Genomic DNA, 18,867 nt, shown 5'->3' with positions numbered 1-18,867 from the left:
TGAATTCCTGTTATGGACAAGTGTGGGTCTGAGGAGCTGGGCTGGGAGAGAAGGGTGGTGAGTGTATTCAGATAGAACTGAGGGTCATCTCAAAGAGTGCATCTAGGGAGTAACACTAAAATTTAGAGCCAAGTTAAGCAGTGCACCAGGGCTGCTGCAGAGCCGCTAGGCACTGTATAATTTCTGGGAGTACTGTTCCACAGCAAGACAGCCAGGGGCTGGATATAGAGGTACAACCTAGCTTTGAGGTTTCATGACAGACACCAGGGATGCCCAACCAGCTAGAAAGGATCGGAAGAGAGGGCAAGATATGGAACCCTGGAAGATTCCCATGACATGTGCTGAAGCTGTAGTTCCTGTTGTATAGGACAGCAATGGGCTCACACTGGTGAAGGAGCAGCCATGAAAAACACAGCAAAGGGATATACAAGTTTCACTGAATACTTTGGCAGTAAATATGGCTTAAAATGCATAGGAAGTCAATGGGACTTTCGCTATCTCTTTATTATATACCAATTTTCATTGTATTATGGTCTTTGAACAGTATTTTTATTATTATAGTACATCTATATCCCCCTCCTCCCTGTCTCCTTTCAGGGATACTTGAATCTATACTGCGTTCTCTGGGAGTTGGTGAGCCCTCTTCACATGCAGCCTTCTCTGTCAGGGTTGACATGATGGCTGACGCTATAGCAACTTGGTTTGGGGCGGGGGATACAAGCAGGAAGCTGAATGCCTGAGCCCTGGACTGCCTTCCCTCCCTTGCTTCTTTGAAGAAGGGGTCAGTTGGTAATTTTCCCTCCCTAACTCCCTCTCTTTTGTGTTTCCCTATCCCAGGGCTTTCCTCACCCACTTTGGACCCTGAGGGAGAGATTTTGTAGGATGTCACACAGAACAATTGCTCAATACGGTCCCCACCATCCTGACATTGAAACAGCCCACTGCTAACCAAAGTACGATTGATAACACCAGTAATGGGCACCATTTTACATTCAAGAACTCTGAATTCAGAGAGAGCATGAACATCAAATTTATGGTCCTTTATTTTAATAAATTTTTTAAAATTTCTATTTAAATTAATATTTGTTATTTATGGCTGAAAATAAAATGTGTAAATATATTGTTGTCTTCAGGGGAAAATATTCTATAATGGTGTACAGTCAGCCCTCTGAATCCTTGAGTTCCATGTCTATAGAATCAGTCCTCTGTGAATCAAGAACATTCTAAAAAATACATCTGTATTGAACAGACTCTCTTTCTTATCATTATTCCCTAAACAATAGTATAACAACTATTTACATGGCATTTACATTGTATTAGGTATCATAAATAATCTAGAGATGATTTAAAATACACAGGAAGATGTGTGTAGGTTATATGCAAATGTAACCATTGCATTTTATATCAGACACTTAAGCTTCCATGTATTTTGGTATCCTTGGTTGGTCCTGGAATCAATGCCCCATGGATACTGAGGGACAACTGTGTATGGTATAATTACAATTCCAGAAAATATTTCAGTATGTTTGTATAAACAATAAGCCAAAATAATTATTGTGCTTATTTCTAAGTGGCAAGACTACTGGTGATTATTTGCCTCTATATATTGTTTCTAGTGAAAATTATTTATATAATGTTGCCATATAGTGTATCAAAATTTTAACAGAAAGTTCCAAATTGGATTTCTGCCAATACAAAATTATATTTTTTAAACCATTTTTTGGAAAACACAATTTTTTGAGCATAAGGCACATTATTAAACCAAATATGAGCAAATTCAAAATAAATACACATAACTTTCTTGTTATAGAAATAAAATCTACCAAGTATGCATTCAAACACATACACTTAAAATATCGTTGGAAGGGTAAAAAGATGCTGGTACTGGAGTTTGCCTCTAGGGGAGGAAACCGAGTAGTTGAGGGGTTCTATAGCCTCCTTGGGATCTTTGGTAGATTTGCACTATGTGAATTTTAGCAACTGAAAATAATTAAAAAACAAAGAAAATAAAAATAAGTATAGTACTCGAATTCCTCCAGCTATTCTTTCAATCTTTTGGATTGAAACTTTTTGTCCTTTCCATTGTTAGATTAGTCTACTCTAGTCTGATTTATTTTGACTTATAGCCAAAAACATAGAGTATCTCTCATTACCCTGTTTGGATAATAAACAACTAGAACCTGTTTCCCCACTAAATGTTTCAACACTAACTGTTGTGAATAACATTTGCCTTCTTTGTAAAACCTCTCACAATGCTGCTATTAAAGAAGAAGTAACTACTGAGTGTGATATATTATCGGTTCAGTAAAGGTCTGACACAGAAAAACCTTGAAGTTAAGATTAAAGTTTACAGCACGATTGTCACAGAACAGTTATCAGTCAAGGGTTGAATCTAATCATTTGTTTGTACACTGATTCATTCACAAAAGTTCACTCAGGTAAGCCAGGTACGTCTGGTACTTTCCTCAGTTTTCAACTTCCTTCATCCAATTTTCACTTACATAAAAGACTTGTAGGCCGGGCGCGGTGGCTCAAGCCTGTAATCCCAGCACTTTGGGAGGCCGAGACGGGCGGATCACGGGGTCAGGAGATCGAGACCATCCTGGCTAACACAGTGAAACCCCGTCTCTACTAAAAATACAAAAACTAGCCGGGCGAGGTGGCGGGCGCCTGTAGTCCCAGCTACTCGGGAGGCTGAGGCGGGAGAATGGCGCAAACCCGGGAGGCGGAGCTTGCAGTGAGCTGAGATCCGGCCACTGCACTCCAGTCCGGGCGACAGAGCGAGACTCTGCCTCAAAAAAAAAAAAAAAAAAAAAAAAAAAAAAAAAAAAAAAGACTTGTTTTGTTCTGTTTTTACTGGGAGTGGTCTGAGTTTGATTTTTTATAGAGAAAAGACGATGAATCCTATGATACCCAAATTCTCTCCTAGGTTAACCTGTAGTTGTAAAATATTTATTGATGTTTCCCCAGGTTTAGCTAAGCATGGTTTGCAGATTGTTGCTATAGTTATCTGAAAACTGAAAACTGTATGTGTTAATTTACAAATTTTGACAGTGATGACAGGTGTTTTGTGCTCAAAGACACTGGTGGTTAAATGTCCAGAAGGGAAGTGAGAACAGGAAAGAACTAATGAACATTGAAAAGGTAGTGAACGGAATGAACTGGTGGTGTCAACTAAGTACCTCAGCACTCATTTAAACGCTTATAAGAGTCATGAGTACCCGAACATTTATTTATTTAATCAAAGGTTAAAAGTTTTGAGAAGTGGGAAAAAGGCAGATCTGACATGAGGATTCTGAGAACCTTAAGACAATTGCTACTACCTTAGTGGAGAGAACTATTAGAATGAAATTAAAGTCCACAATGAGGAAGGCAGAGAGCAGACAGGCCACACGATCTGAGAACTGCTTGTAAGAGTTTCATAGGAAGCCAAAAACAAGTAAAAAAAAAAATAACAAAAAGTAAAAGCACAAACAAAAATTGGAGAACATATGTAAAAATACAGCTCAGCAATGACATTCATTTTAGTGGGGCTAGTTTGACTCACCAATGTAGCAGATTATTTAAATTCGCAACATTTTCATACTGAATAAACTCATTCCATTTGATACAAATGTGGACTAATAATTCAAAGGAAGACTTTTCTTGTATGTTTGGTGTTTTTGTTTGTTTGTTTGTTTGTTTCTTCTGGAGACAAGGTTTTCCTCTGTCTCCCAGTCTGGAGTACACTGGCGTGGTTATGGCTCACTGCAGCCTCAACTTCCTGGGCTCAAGCGATCCTCCCACCTCAGCCTCCCAAGTAGCTTGGACTACAGAAGCAAGCCACCACACTTGGCTATTTTTTTTTTTTTTAAATAGGGATGAGCTCTCCCTATGCTGCCCAGGCTGGTCTCGAACTCCTGGCCTCAAGCAATCCTCCTGGTTGTGCTGATCTTCCCAAAGTGCTGGGATTACAGGTGTGAGCCACTGCAACTGGGCATGTTTTCTACTGTGTTTTATATTGATCATTAGCCAATCACAAGGACAGATTTTTGATAAATTGTGCTTATTTTGAAACATGCTTTAGTCACAAATGCTTTTATACCTAGTACATATTTTATATTTAATTTTAAAATAGACAGTAAATATAGATGATTCCTTAAGGATTGAGGGAAAGGATTTTTTTGGTTTGTGTTTGATTTTGGTTTTTAAGATAGTAGATAATGGTGCTATGAATGATTCAATAAGGAGGGTAAACTAATTATTCAGGAGACAGAAAGGACACAGGGCAGAGTAAAGCCCTTAAGTCTGAGGGGGTAGAATCCACTGCACTAGCAGAGAGGTCATCCTTCAGTAGAAGCGGGAACCATTGCTTCTGGTATTAAGAGGAAGCCACCTTACACAGGTAGGGATGCAGTTCGTTGGTAGATTTGGTGTTGAGAGTGTGCACATCTTATTGTTTTTAGTTTCTCTATGAAATGATGGGAAAGGGCATAAGCTGAGAAAAGAAAAGGGGGTGTTTGACATGTGAGGAAAAGGATGTGAGAGAATCTCCTCAGAAACATTGCTGGGGGCCCCAGTAGAAAGTGGTCATGTATTTTAAAAGAGATTAATTCTGTTGCACAGGTAAAGATGTGAAGTAGATGAAAAATTGAACTTCACCCGAGTAAGTCGCTGCAGGGGACTAAATGGAAAGAAAGAGAGAAAAAGGAATTGAGGGCATATGCAAAGAGCAATTATAATGAAGGGCCCATAGAAATTAAAGCATCTTTGGGCCCGATGAAGAGTGAAATGGTAGTAAGGTCTATAGCCTGGAGGTCTCAGTGCCATCAGAAGGTTGTCAGAGATGGTACCAGTGGGAGTAGGCTTGGGCATCAGAGAATAGTAAGCTTGAAATTCTGATTTTGAGGGGACAAAGTTGCTGGTAATGACAAGTTCTAGGTTATGACTCTGGCATGAGTGGCTGAATGGGATTGAGGAAAGATTGTTGGATATGAAAAAGTGAAAGAACTGAGAGGCCCGAATGTTGCATGGGTTATTTGCATGAATATTGAAATCACCTAAAAAAGATGTCAGAATTAGGGAGAAGAGAGAGAGAAAGAGAGTGAGAATATATAGACACAGTGGGTTAGGTTCCAAATTTTTCAAAGAATAAGAGTTAACAGGTAGGACTGTACCGTAAGGAAAGGTAGATAGTGACAGAGTCTGATGCCATGTGCATTTAAAATCAACATTTTAATAAGTATGTAAATGAACATGTTAGTAACCATTGATAACTGTCAGAATAGCAGTTATGTCAAATACATCTGGTTTATACGTTAATAAAATGAAATAAAACACACCAGAAAACATTTATATACTTAGCAATGACACTAAAGAGCAAATTTTTATCATGACCATCAATATTACTTCTACTCTACATCACGAATAAGAAATTTCCAGGTTTTCAGAAAGTGCCTGGTAATTCTGGCACTGTGGGAGGGAACTGTGGAGGATTAAATGAGAATGCTAATGAAGTGTTTGCAGTAGGATCTGACATATAGTCAGTACTAAATAAAAGTCATGAGGCAGTCAAACTGAAGACAACTTCCTGTGTAAGAAAAGGTTTCCACGCCTTCTTTGCTACTCCTCTTTATACACTGTCTTAGATCAAAAAACAATTTTTCTATCAGAAATGCGTTGACCTATATGGGTTTTCCCTAATTTGTAGTCCAGATGGTTTTTTAAAAAATATTTCTGAGAAGAGTACTGTATTAAGAAATATAAAATCTGCTCCTGAATGTTGTAAGTAGTTGGGGGCACAACAGGCTAGAAATGCTTTTATAATCATGGGTAACATATTAAAATACCAGTCTCAGGATCAATAAAGTTGGATATATTTGACCAAACATGGCAAAAACAAAATAAACATACATCTTAAACAAGGTTAGAAACCAAAAGACTTACCAGAAAAATTATTTGCAACATGTAGGATGGAAAAAGAATATCTCTAATATACAGAAAGTTCTCATAAAATAATAAGAAAAATGTTAAACCATCATTTTTTAAAAGAGCAAAAAACATGGATATGAATAACAGAAAAAGCCAATGAATATATGAGAAGATACTTATCAGAAGGAATCAAAAGAACATTTATGAAATCAATAATTCTCAGCATTAAAGAGGATGCAGAGAAAATGATCTCTGAATCATTATTAATAGGAATGAATATTAAAATCATATTGACTTTCTGTTTGGCATTTGTCTGTTTTATTCAAAATCTTAAACATGCATACCCTTTGACCTAGCAATTTAATTTCTAGGAATTTATTCTAAGGATATAAGGAAACAAACACCCAAAACATCTCAGCCACTGTAATAGTAGACAGATATTAAAAAATATTAGTACTCATGAAAAGATACATGTAACAGATTTCTGCATGAAACAAGTATGTTACAAGGTATTATTTGTAGTTTTGATCATATTTATGTAAAAATATATGTGCTTGTGTATGTATATGTATATGTATATGTAAGTGTTCAAATAGATGTCTGAAGGGATATGTCTGATCATGTTAATGGTAATTTTCTTTGACCGTGGAATTTCTGATCATTTTCACTTTCTAGCTTCTGTTTTTCTATATTGTTTGAATTGCATATTTACAACCCTAATGATAAGTTATAACTACTTAGAGTCTTTGCCCTTATAGTCCACTTTGCCTGGACCATTCTGTTACCTACTTCAGTTCCCTGCTCAATGTCCTCCACTGGAAAAGTCTTCATTTGACACTCTATTTGAAATAGAATGACCACCCCTTTGTCCCCACATTTCTGTTTTCCTTTTTCTTTTCTTTTTTTTCTTTCTTTTTTTTTTTTTTTTTTTTTGAGTCTGAGTCTTGCTCTGTTGCTCAGGATGCAGTGCAATGGCGTGATCTCGGCTCATTGCAACCTCCGTCTCCCGGGTTCAAGCAATTATCCTGCCTCAGCCTCCCAAGTAGCTGGGATTACAGGCATGTGCCACCATGCCCAGCTAATTTTTTGGTATTTTGTAATTTTGTAGAGATGGGGTTTCACCATGTTGGCCAGGCTGGTCTTGAACTCCTGACCTCAGGTGATCCACCCGCCTCGCCCTCCCAAAGTGCCGGGATTCCTTCCAGGCATGAGTCACCATGCCTGGCCTTGTCCCCATTCCTTTTCCCTGCTTTAGTTTTCTCAGCTATACTTCACACCATAAAACATATCTTAATTTTGCTTGCTTATTTATTTATTGTGTATTGTCTGACTCCTCCTTTTCTGCACTAGAAAGTGAACTCCACAAGGGCAGGACTTTGTTTTGTACTAAACTGTAACCCCAGAGCTGAGAACAGTGCTGTTTTGGGGAGAAAGACACATCATCCCACTGATACACCTGAGTGCTTCAATTTCATGGTGCTAGTGATCCTATTTAGGATATGAGAGAGAAAAAATTGAAAAAAATAAAAATCTCAAATATACATTTACCTTTTTATTTCTCAGGGGCTGAACCACTTCCCTAACACACAGCTCTAGATCATTGAGATAATCTTTCTCCGTCTGTATCAGCTCCTTGATGATCTTTTCCCGCTTTGCCATCATCCTCTTCATTTGATGCTCTTCCTCTGGGGTTAAGGTCTCAGCTACAGAACACTCACCCTGTGGAGTCATCTTTTCTGTTAAATGAAAACATATACAGGTGAGGCATTCTGCTGAGGTTTCTTTTTCCTTCATTACAAACAACGCATTTGCAGGACTTTGTTAACAAGGAAAAAGGCTGAATGTATCTTCATGATGTGTTCTTAGGAAGTGATATATGGACATTCCCCTACAAAACTATGAGCAAGAGGAAAAATAGAAGCGAACTTCTTCTAACAAGTGAGTTAAATGATACTCAATTATCGTGGCTTCTTTAAAATATCCCATTGCTAGTAGCTTAGCCTATAAAGCCAGTATTCAGCCTGGAGGTCAAATACATAAAAAAACAGTTCAGAACTTCCGTTCACATTAGCTTTTAAATCAAGGGAAGAATTTTAATTAGTAAATGAAGTGCCTCTAATTTTGTTTGTCACTGTTATTAAAAATAATTACCTCTCATTCTCAGTGGGTAATATCCAAATCTCAATGAAATGGAAAACACTTGCATGATTGGAGTTTTTCTTTTCAATTCACTCCATGAGGAGTGAAGCAGTGGTGGATTAAATAAATTTCAACTGAAATTTTTCATGGTTCATCTTTTATACTAAGCATATCTTGTTATTTCAAAATTCTGAAACTGTCAAACAGAAAGTTTTAATTTAAAAAGTCATAGTACTGGGGAGATAATGAGATAAATGGTAAGCCTCACACATAGCAAAAGTTTATATGAAGTATTCAAGTAAGAAAGCTAAATATCTTCAAGGACGAACTCCCCACAGCAATGTAAAATTTTGGAAGCCACAAACCAGACCACAGACCATGAAATCAAAGGGGCGATAAACATCAGGGCAGTGTGTGAGTCTGTGTATGTAAGAGTGTGTGTAAATAGATTTGCTTCAAGCTTGAAGCTTAATTTTCATCTTAGTCTCTGCAGTTGCAGAAGTAATTATATTTCATTTAAAGTTAATATGATTCTAGTAACTGGTATATGAGACATCTTCAATGTTGACACCACTCCCTGAGAACGTGGAACTTTACAAAAGGGCCTATAAAGAGTCTGTACAGTAAAAAATAAATGTACAGGTCACAATATATGCAGGTGGAAATAACGAGTGTTTTCTTGGCTAACTCCAGGAACAAAGCTAAGACAACTAGAGAAACAATATAGTAGAGGAGTTAATGGTGTGATGTCAAGAGACTGCCCCAGGAATGTGAATAGACACTTTAAAAAGTAATGAGCTCTCTCTCTGGCCCACTGACTTCAGCATTTCAGGCAGAGGCTCAATATTCAAACATCTGTGGAGAGTAATTCCAGCATCAGTTTGGAAGCTATACTAGGTTGATCTTTGGACTATCCAGACCTGCAGGTGAGTATGTTTCGGAATCATTTGCCTGCTACCAATCCTTCCTTCATTAGGAAAGCCGGAAGTTTTGACAAATACCATCCAAAAGCACATGGTTTTATGAGATTTGGGCTATTCAGTGCTAAAGAAATAATCCACATGAGGCCGGGTGCGGTGGCTCATGCCTGTAATCCCAGCACTTTGGGAGGCCGAGGCAGGCAGATCACGAGCTCAGGAGATCGAGACCACCCTGGCTAACACGGTGAAACCCCGTCTTTACTAAAAATACAAAAAATTAGCCGGGCGTGGTGGCGGGCGCCTGTAGTCCCAGCTACTCCTGAGGCTGAGGCTGGAGAATGGCGTGAACCCAGGAGGTGGAGCTTGCAGTGAGCCGAGATCATGCCACTGCACTCCAGCCTGGGCGACAAAGCCAGACTCTGTCTCAAAAAAAAAAAAAAAAAAAAAAAAAAAGAAAGAAAGAAAGAAAAAGAAAAAAGAGAAAAGAAATAATCCATATAAGAACAGATAATCTATTCAAGGAGAGAGAATGAATGCATGAGATGTCCTGGAGCCCTCAAATCTTGATCTACATTATGAGAATTTGGGGGTGCTTGCTAATTTGTGTTTTTGTTTTTTGTTTTTTTCAGAAACAGGTTCTCACTCTGTCACCCAGGCTGGAATGCAGTGGTGCAATTGCAACTCACTGCATCCTCAAACGCCTGGGCTCAAGCATTCCTCCCACCTGAGGTTCCCAAAGCACCAGGATTACAAGTGTGAGCCATTGCACCAGCCTAATTTGTAATATTTTTATTGAAAAGTAGAAGCAGCCTGCCTCTCAGTGCCCCAAATTTGAAAAAGCAAGTTACAATCAGGTGTCATTACAATGAAGGAGGAAGACAGGACACCTTATGGGGGTAGCTACAGTGAGGAGGCTGCGTCTACCACCATTGTGGCCCTTTCTTTTTAAAAATGTATATATTCAAGATGTACAACATAATATTTTGATGTATGTATACAAAGTGAAATGATTGGGTAGGGGGTGGGAGACTGAGGGCAGAAAGGTGTGAGGGAGGTCCTTTACTCCTGGGGTATGTGAAATAGAGCACAGGAGGAAATCTCACAAGTAAGAGAGATGACAAACCCGTATGGACACTGCCCAATTATCACTTAAAGTTTCCTTGAAAATAGAAATGATGCTGATGAAAAACTGCTCTGACTGACATTTGCTTTTCCAGGTTCTAAACTTTTTATGCCTTATAAGATTAATCAATCAATTATTTGGGATCCTAGCAAGGACAAGGAAGTTTTTCCTGATCGTCGGCAAAGGAATATCCCTAAAACGTGCATTTGGGTTACTTTTAGTTCTCAATTCCAGGACTCAATCACTATGTTAACTTAACCTGCTTCACAGACATTTCAGTTGCTGCACTTTAAAATGTACCACATCAGATTGTGTCAATTAAAAACTGCTTAGATTTTCCAATACTGCTCAACAACTTGTTGAGAACAAATTTGTGGGGGCAAGGTGGTTGAAGTGTCAGTGAAAATACTCAACTTCTCCCTCAGGTATAAAAATCTCTCAGGGAATTTAGAGTTGAGCAACCTTATGAGATATCTTTGCTTGCTCTTTTGACTCAAGTTTATGGTAGGAACAAAGACTTCACTTGCATCATTTTATGGTCAGGTTTCTAAACACTTCCTATGTTTGCATTTCTTAAACCTACAAACTCTCTGCAATGCATTGTGGACACATTTTGTTTTTATAAGATCTTTCTCTGCATTTAAACATTTTATCTTTTAAAAGTTACTTATACCTAACTTTTATATATAAAAGTATTTGTAACTCAACAATATTACCAACATATATAACCCAAATCAGCAGTCACCATAGCCTGTCTTTTATTTCTGGATGAAGCAACAGAGGGGGCCTGGCACGGTGGCTCATGCCTTTAATGCCAACACTTTGGGAGGCGAAGGTGGGCGGATCACCTGAGGTCAGGAGTTTCAGACCAGCCTGACCAACATGGAGAAATGCTGTCTCTACTAAAAATATAAAACTAGCTGAGTGTGGTGGTGCATGACTCTAATCCCAGCTACTTGGGAGGCTGAGGCAGGGGAATCACTTGAACCCACGAGGCTGAGATTACAGTGAGCCAAGATTGCACCATTGCACTTCAGCCTGGGTGACAGAGTGAGACTCTGTCTCAAAAAAAAAAAAAAAAAAAAAAAAAAAAGACAGAAAGAAAAAGAAAAAAGAAAAAGCAGCAGAGAGGCTATTTAGGAAAGAAGGAAAAATAGTTTTAAGAATAAATGTTTCCAATAATATGCATATAATAAAACACAATGTCAAAGCCAAAGTGAAACTAAGGTTAAAAGGATATTCAGATTGCTATAACAAAAATATGCAGCTATATATTAAAGCTGTACCATGTAATTGATTTCACTCTGTATTTCTTTCACACTCAAGTTTTATTTTTCCAGTGGTGGTGTGAATTTTTACTATTCTAGCCACAAAATTCATTAATAATATATGTGGAGACTCCTGGCCAAGGAAGTTTATATAAAAAGAGGTTGTTGCAGTTTGAGAAAAGGATAATCTGACTTGAGATCAGCTCTGCCACTCAGCTGTGAGAACACAGTAGAGTAATAACTATTAGCTATCCTCACAGAGCCTTGGTTTCCTTACCTGTAAACTATGCATGAAAACCATCACGGTGTGATCATGAAGATTGAATTAAATGAGCAGCTGCATATGGAAGTTCCTTGAGATCTTTAAAACAATACAAATGTTAACTATTTCTGTGGGAATGGGAAGAATAGGGTTACTTTCTCTACAGTCTCAAACTTTCCCACCGTCTAGAGCAAACAATTATCCCATTATTTTGTGGTTATCAACTTGTCTAGAAAAAATGCATGACTCTAAAGTGGGTGGACAGCTAGTTCAGTTGGAAGAGGAAGAGCAAAAAAATAGGGATGCTGTTTTCAGAGGAAAGTCGGAACAAAGCTGGGGTTTAGAATTCTGAGCAGTTTATCTGGCTTGGGTATATGCATCGGGAGAACCTTGATCTCTTAGAGAAGTGCAACAGCACCCAAAGGCAAAGGGGTGTTGGGGGAGGACTGAAGACAATCTTCATTGATAGCCAGGTTTTGCTTAGAATTTGTCCTATCCTATTTATCCTTTCATCTTGCTTTTGCTACTACTACTGCCATTTGGGGGTGGATTTAAGGAGAGGTAATTTCTTTCTTTCTTTGTGAATTATAAAATAATATACACTTGTGATATCTATCTAGATAGGTTATATATAGAGATAGAAATAGCTATAGCTATAGATAGATATGGATACAGATCGAGAGAGAGAGATGTAGATATAGTAGGGGTTTAAGTGCATAGCCTTGGGAGCCAGACTGCCTGGGTTCAAACTCCACCACTACCATTTATTAGATCTATTACCTCAGACAAGTTACTTAGCTCTTCCTGTATTAATTTTCTCATATGTAAGTTAAGGATAACGTTACGTTAGTAAAGCCTTATAAAGTGATTTTGAAGATTAAATTAGTTAATGTCTGTAAAACACTTGTAACAGTGCCTGGCATTATAGTGGATATCTTGTAAATGTTTTATTATTATTAGATGCAATACCTATTTATTAATTACAATGTGATAATTACTGTATTATTGATTGTATTCTAGTTTAGTGTATAGCCTTCTCAAAAGATCTCCACGCACATACAAATATAAGTATTTACAGAAGTTCAGTTTTCTGTTTGTTTTATTTTTTAACAATAACAAGCTCATATACATATTCTTCTGCAACTTGCTTTTGCAACTATAACAGTATATAGTAGGGATCTTTTTTTGTAACATCAGCATAATTGTGTCAGACACTGCTGTTGCCTGCTCAATATCTATTCTCCCATCTGTTTTTCATGAACTGAACCATAAATAGATAAAAATATTTAATTATTGGACAATTTTAAAATCAAGAGTGGGAAAAGGGAACATACTTAGGAAATATGTCCAGATAAAGGATCCGAAAAGGAAACGCACTAAGTAAAACATAATGCTCCAAATAAAGAGACATCAATAAAATGATTTGTCTCAGCCTTGGTGGTGATCAATAGAAAAAAAAATAGCATCCCTTAACAATTCAAGGACACTAACTGGCTTTCATATGGATTTGAGATCTGAAATTACTGAATGCTTAACAAATAAATACTAAGGGCTTACTATGAGCCCAAAATCATCTTAGGCTCTGGGGATACGGAAATTTAAAAAAAAATCATAAAACAAATTCCTTTCCTCATGGAACTTAACTTCTAGTTGGGGAAGAAGAACACAAATAATCTAAACAAGTTATTTAGTATACTAAAAGGTGATAAGTGGTATAGAGAAAAATAATGCTATGAAAGCTGCTAGGAAGAGCTTATGTGTGGCCAGGTGGGAGAACATTGGGGACTGGATAAGGGATTTGGTGGACAGGACAGCTTGGGAGAGATTGTGGAGAATTGTAAGTATTTTAAACATTTAAACATTTTTGTGATATTACAGAAAAGTTAAAGACATTAATGAGCTTTAGATGTTTTTAAATTAAGGATATATGCTAAAATTTCAAGGCCAACCATTAAAATAATAAAATAGCATGTGAAGTTTCAAAACTAGTAGAGGAAAGAAAGCAATTCAACAGAAGAGAGGAGAAAACCGAAAGAGAAAAACAAGTACAACGCAGTCGATCCAAATCTATACGTAATCATAATAACTCAAATGACCATATTATCAAACTGTATTCAAAAAACAACTATATGCCATTTACAGTAGAGAGCATAAGCACACAGGAAGATGAAAGTAAAAGAATACATACTGAGCAAATACTAATTAAAGGAAGTGTGGGATATAGCTATTTTATACAGATAAAATAGACTTTAAGGCAAAAATAAAAGCAGGCACTACCTAGTGATAAAGTGTTCCATTCATTAGGAAGAAATGAAAATACTAATTAGGTATGTACTGAATAACATGCTTTCAAAACGAAAAACATGCTTTCAAAAGAAGCAAAAAGTGAAAAAGCTGAAGGTAGAATTTGACAAATCAGCCTTAAGAGTGATACTTTAAACGTAACTCTCAGTAACTAATAGAGTGTTAGGATAGAAAATATTTACTTAGGCCGGGCGCGGTGGCTCAAGCTTGTAATCCCAGCACTTTGGGAGGCCAAGATGGGCAGATCACGAGGTCAGGAGATCGAGACCATCCTGGCTAACATGGTGAAACCCCATCTCTACTAAAAAAAATACAAAAAACTAGCTGGGCGTGGTGGTGGGCACCGGTAGTCCCACCTACTCAGGAGGCTGAGGCAGGAGAATGGCATAAACCCAGGAGGCAGAGCTTGCAGTGAGCTGAGATCCGACCACTGCACTCCAGCCTGGGCAACAGAGTGAGACTCCATCTCAAAAAAAAAAAAAAGAAAGAAAATATTTACTCCTACAATATAACTGATGGGTCACAGAAGAAATGACTAAAGTAAATGGAAGATATCTGTTATAAGGATAAGAAAAATATTACAAATTAAAATGTGGAATTTAGGTAAAGCACTGCTTACAGAAAATTTATAAACTTAAGTTCACATACAAGAAAAGAAGCAAGAGTGAAAATGATTTGACTCTTAATTAAATAAGTAAAAAAAAAATACAAATACAATAAGCCAAAAGAAAATAGAATAAAGGAAATTAAGAACAAAGCTTAATGAAATTGAATAGAAATTCAAGTCAGGCTTCAACTGTTCCTTGCAGCCACATTGCAAGGAATACGAGATTTTTTTTTTTTTTTTTTTTTTTTTTTTTTTTTTTTTTTTTTTTTTTTTTTTTTTTTTGAGACAGCGTCTAGCTCTGTCACCCAGGCTGGAGTTCAGTGGCATGATTTTGGCTCACTGTAACCTCCGCCTCCTGGGTTCAAGTGATTCTCCAGCCTCAGCCTCCTGAGTAGCTGGGATTACAGGCACCTGCTACCACACCCAGCTAATTTTTTGTATTTTTAGTAGACACAAGGTTTCACTGGGTTGGCCAGGCTGGTCTTGAACTCCTGACCTCATGATTTACCCACCTCGGTCTCCTAAAGTGCTGCGATTACAAGCATGAGCCGCCATCCCCGGCCATAGGAATACAAGATTTTAAAAAATCCTAAAACACACCATAATTATATCCACAAAGTCTTGAGATACTGAAATTATTAGAGATATAAAAAGGGTATTTAATAGGTCTAAAAAACAAGTAATGGTTTGAAATTGTGAGTAAGAAACAAGAGACTATAAAAATGATCCAGTGGATTTTAAAAGATAATACAGAATCTGAAAATAAAAGCTTATAATAATTAAAACTTAATTATTTTGTTTAATCAATAAATGACTAAGTTGAATAAAGACCTGAGTTGTATAATGAACTAAATAGTAAATTATACAAAGTTAAAGGGATTAATGAACAAGCCAAGAAAATTTTACAGAGTGCAATAGACATGTAAAATATGTGAGAGAGGTTAGGAGATGTTGAGGATTGAATAAGAAGGTACAACTAATGTTTACTTGGAGATCTAGAGGGTATAATAGAGAATGTAAGGAAGGGCATTATTTGAAGTGCTAAAAGCTGGGAGCTTTTCAGAATTTTTGAAAGATGCTAATCCTGAGTTCATTCCAAGATGGCCAACTACATGCAAGCAGGAGGAACATATCCCACCAAGTGACCAAAACACTGGGAAGACTGGTGCGCTCCTAGTAAATCTTCAAAGAAAAGGCATTGAGAGGGGACAGAAGGAAGCCACAGATGCTGGTTTAAGGCAGAGAAAGCTGGGAATCCTGCAGGGGGCTATGGTGCACCGGGACTTGTTCTTGGCCCCCAACTGTTCCTGCAGGAGGAGTGAGTTAAACAGGCAAGGAGTACTTCGAATAATGCTTCTTCCTTACAGTTTCTATTATACCCTCTAGACCTCTACAGAACTCTCCACCAAAAAACAACAGAATAGGCCAGACTTGGTGGCTCGTGCCTGTAATCCCAGCAGTTTGGGACGCCAAGGTTGGTGGATCATTTGAGGTCAGGAGTTTGAGACCAGCTTGACTAACACGGTGAAACCCCACCTCTACTAAAAACACAAAAACTAGCCGGGCGTGGTGGTGGTCACCTGTACTCCCAGCTACTCGGGAGGCTGAGGCAGGAGAATTGCTTGAACCAGGGAAGTGGAGGTTGTAGTGAACTGAAGTAATGCCACTGCACTCCAGCCTGGGCAACAGAGTAAGACTCTGTCTCAAAAAAACAAAGAAACAAACAGGAAAAACAGAATATACATTCTTCTCATTGCCACATGGCACATACTCTGAAATCAACCACACAATCAGACATAAAATTATGCTCAGCAAATGCACAAAAACCCCTGAAAATCATACCAACCACTCCCTCAGACCATAGTACAATGTAATTAGAATTAAAGAGTAAGAAAATTGCCCAGAACCACACAATTACATGGAAATGAAATAACCTGTTCATGAATGACTTTTGGGTAAATAATGAAATTAAGGGAGAAATCAAGGAGTTCATTGAAACCTATGAAAACAAAGACACAACATACCAGAATCTCTGGGACACAGCTAAGGTAGTGTTAAGAGGGAAATATATAGCACTAAATGCCCACATCGAAAAGTTAGAAATATCTCAGTTTAACAACTTAACATCACAAATAAAAGAAGTAAAGAAGGAAGAGCAAACCAACCTCAAAGCTAGCAGATGACACAAACTAATCAAAATCAGAGCTGAATAGAAGAAGATCAAGACATGAAAACCATTCAAAAGATCAGTGAATCCAAGATCTGGTTTTTTTTTTGAAAAAATTATAAGATATATTGCTAGATAGACTAATAAAGAAGAAAAGAGAAAAGATCCAAATGAACACAACTGGCAATGACAAAAGAGGTAATACCACCTACCTCACAGAAATACAATCATCAGAAACTATTCTGAACACACTATGCACACAAACCAGAAAATCTAGAAGAAATGGATAAATTCCTGGACATATACACCCTCCCAAAACTGAACCAGGAAGAAATTCAATTTCTGAACAGACCAATAATGAGCTCCAAAACTGAATAAGTAGTAAATAGCTTACCAACCAAAAGAAGCTCAGTACCAGAGGGATTCACAGCCAAATTCAACCACAGGTATGAATAAAAGTTGATATCATTCCTACTGAATCTGTTCCAAAAAATTGAGGAGGAAGAACTCCTCCCCAACTCCTTCTATGAGGCCAGCATCATCCTGATACCAAAGACTGGCAGAGACACAACAAATAAAGAAAACTTCAGGCCAATATCCGTGGCGAACATCGATGCAAAAATCCTCAACAGAATACTGGGAAACCAAATCCAGCAGCACATCAAAAAGCTAATTCATCACAATCAAGTAGGCTTCATCCCTGGGATGCAAGGTTGGTTCAACATATGCAAATCAGTAATCGTGACTCATCTCATAAACAGAACTAAAGACAAAAACCACATGATCATCTCAACAGATGCAGAAAAGGCTTTTGATACAGTTCAATATCCCTTCATGTTAAAAACTCTCAATGAACTAGGTATTGAAGGAACATATCTTAAACTAATAAGAGCCATCTATGACAAACCCACAGCCAACAACATACTAAATAGGCAAAAGCTGAGAGCATTTCCCTTAAAAACTGGCACAAGACAAGAATGCCCGCTCTCACCACTCTTACTCAACATAGTATTGGAAATACTGGCCAGAACAATCAGGCAACAGAAAGAAAGAAAGGGGATCAAAATAGTCAAAGTATTCCTGTTTGCAGATGACATGACTCTGTATCTAGGAAACCCCATAGTCATGGCCCAAATGCTCCTTCAGCTGATGAACAAATTCAACAAAGTTTCAGGATACAAAATCAACATACCAAAAAACCCCACTAACATTCCTATACACCAACAACACCCAGGCTTGATATGCACCAAAATAGAACTTCTTGACAGCATAAAATCCACAGGGCCTATAAAACAGTAACACAATGAGAAAAACTGAAAGTATCTAGGTAACAATGACATGATAAATGAAACTGCACCTCACATCTCAATATTAATGTTAAATGTAAATGGCTAAATGCTCCACTTAAAATATACAGACTGGCATAATGGATACAAAAATCACAAACCAAATATAAACTGTCTTCAAGAGACTTACCTAAAACGTAAAGATAAATATAAATTCATAGTAAAAAAGTGGAAAAAGATATTCTATGCAAATGGAAACCAAAGCGAACAGGAATGGTTATTCTTAGATCACGTAGTCTTTAAAGCAACAACAGAAAAAGACAAAAAGGTCATTTTATAATGATAAAAGGATAATTTCAACAGGAAGATATAATTCTAAATTCATATATGCCTTACACAGGAGCTCCTATTTTCGTAAAACAATTACTACTAGACCTAAGACAGCAATACAATAATCGTGGGAAAATTCAATACTCCACTGACAGTACTACACAGATCATCAAGACAGAAAGTCAACAAAGAAAAAACAGACTTAACTTATATTCTAGAACAAATGGACATAACGGGTATTATAGAACATTCTACCCAAGAACTGCAGACTATACATTCTTCTCATCAGCACATGGAACAGCCTCCAAGACAGACCATACAATAGGTCACAAACAAGTCTCAATAAATTTTGAGAAATCAAAATAATATCAATTATCTTTCAGACCACAGTGGAATAAAACTAGAAATTAACTCCACAAGGAACCCTCATAGCTATACAAATACATGGAAATTAAACAATCTGCTCCTGAATGATTTTGAGGTTAATGATGAAAACAAGATAGAAATTTAAATAGTCTTTGAAATAAATGATAATAATGACACAAGTTATC

General features: G+C 37.4%; 1 protein-coding gene across 1 annotated transcript in view; it reads right to left on the bottom strand.

Moving 5' to 3' along the window:
• Positions 1-18,867, bottom strand: part of ARHGEF38 (Rho guanine nucleotide exchange factor 38) — a 135,052-nt gene that overhangs the window by 89,132 nt on the left and 27,053 nt on the right. Inside the window, exon 2 of the mRNA XM_010371550.2 lies at positions 7,459-7,646. Within this exon, the coding sequence (XP_010369852.1) occupies positions 7,459-7,646 (188 nt within the window). The remainder of the gene's footprint in view (positions 1-7,458; positions 7,647-18,867) is intronic.

Source organism: Rhinopithecus roxellana, chromosome 2, assembly GCF_007565055.1.
Source record: "Rhinopithecus roxellana isolate Shanxi Qingling chromosome 2, ASM756505v1, whole genome shotgun sequence".
NCBI lineage: Eukaryota > Metazoa > Chordata > Mammalia > Primates > Cercopithecidae > Rhinopithecus > Rhinopithecus roxellana.
This window is presented reverse-complemented; position numbering and strand designations above follow the sequence as displayed.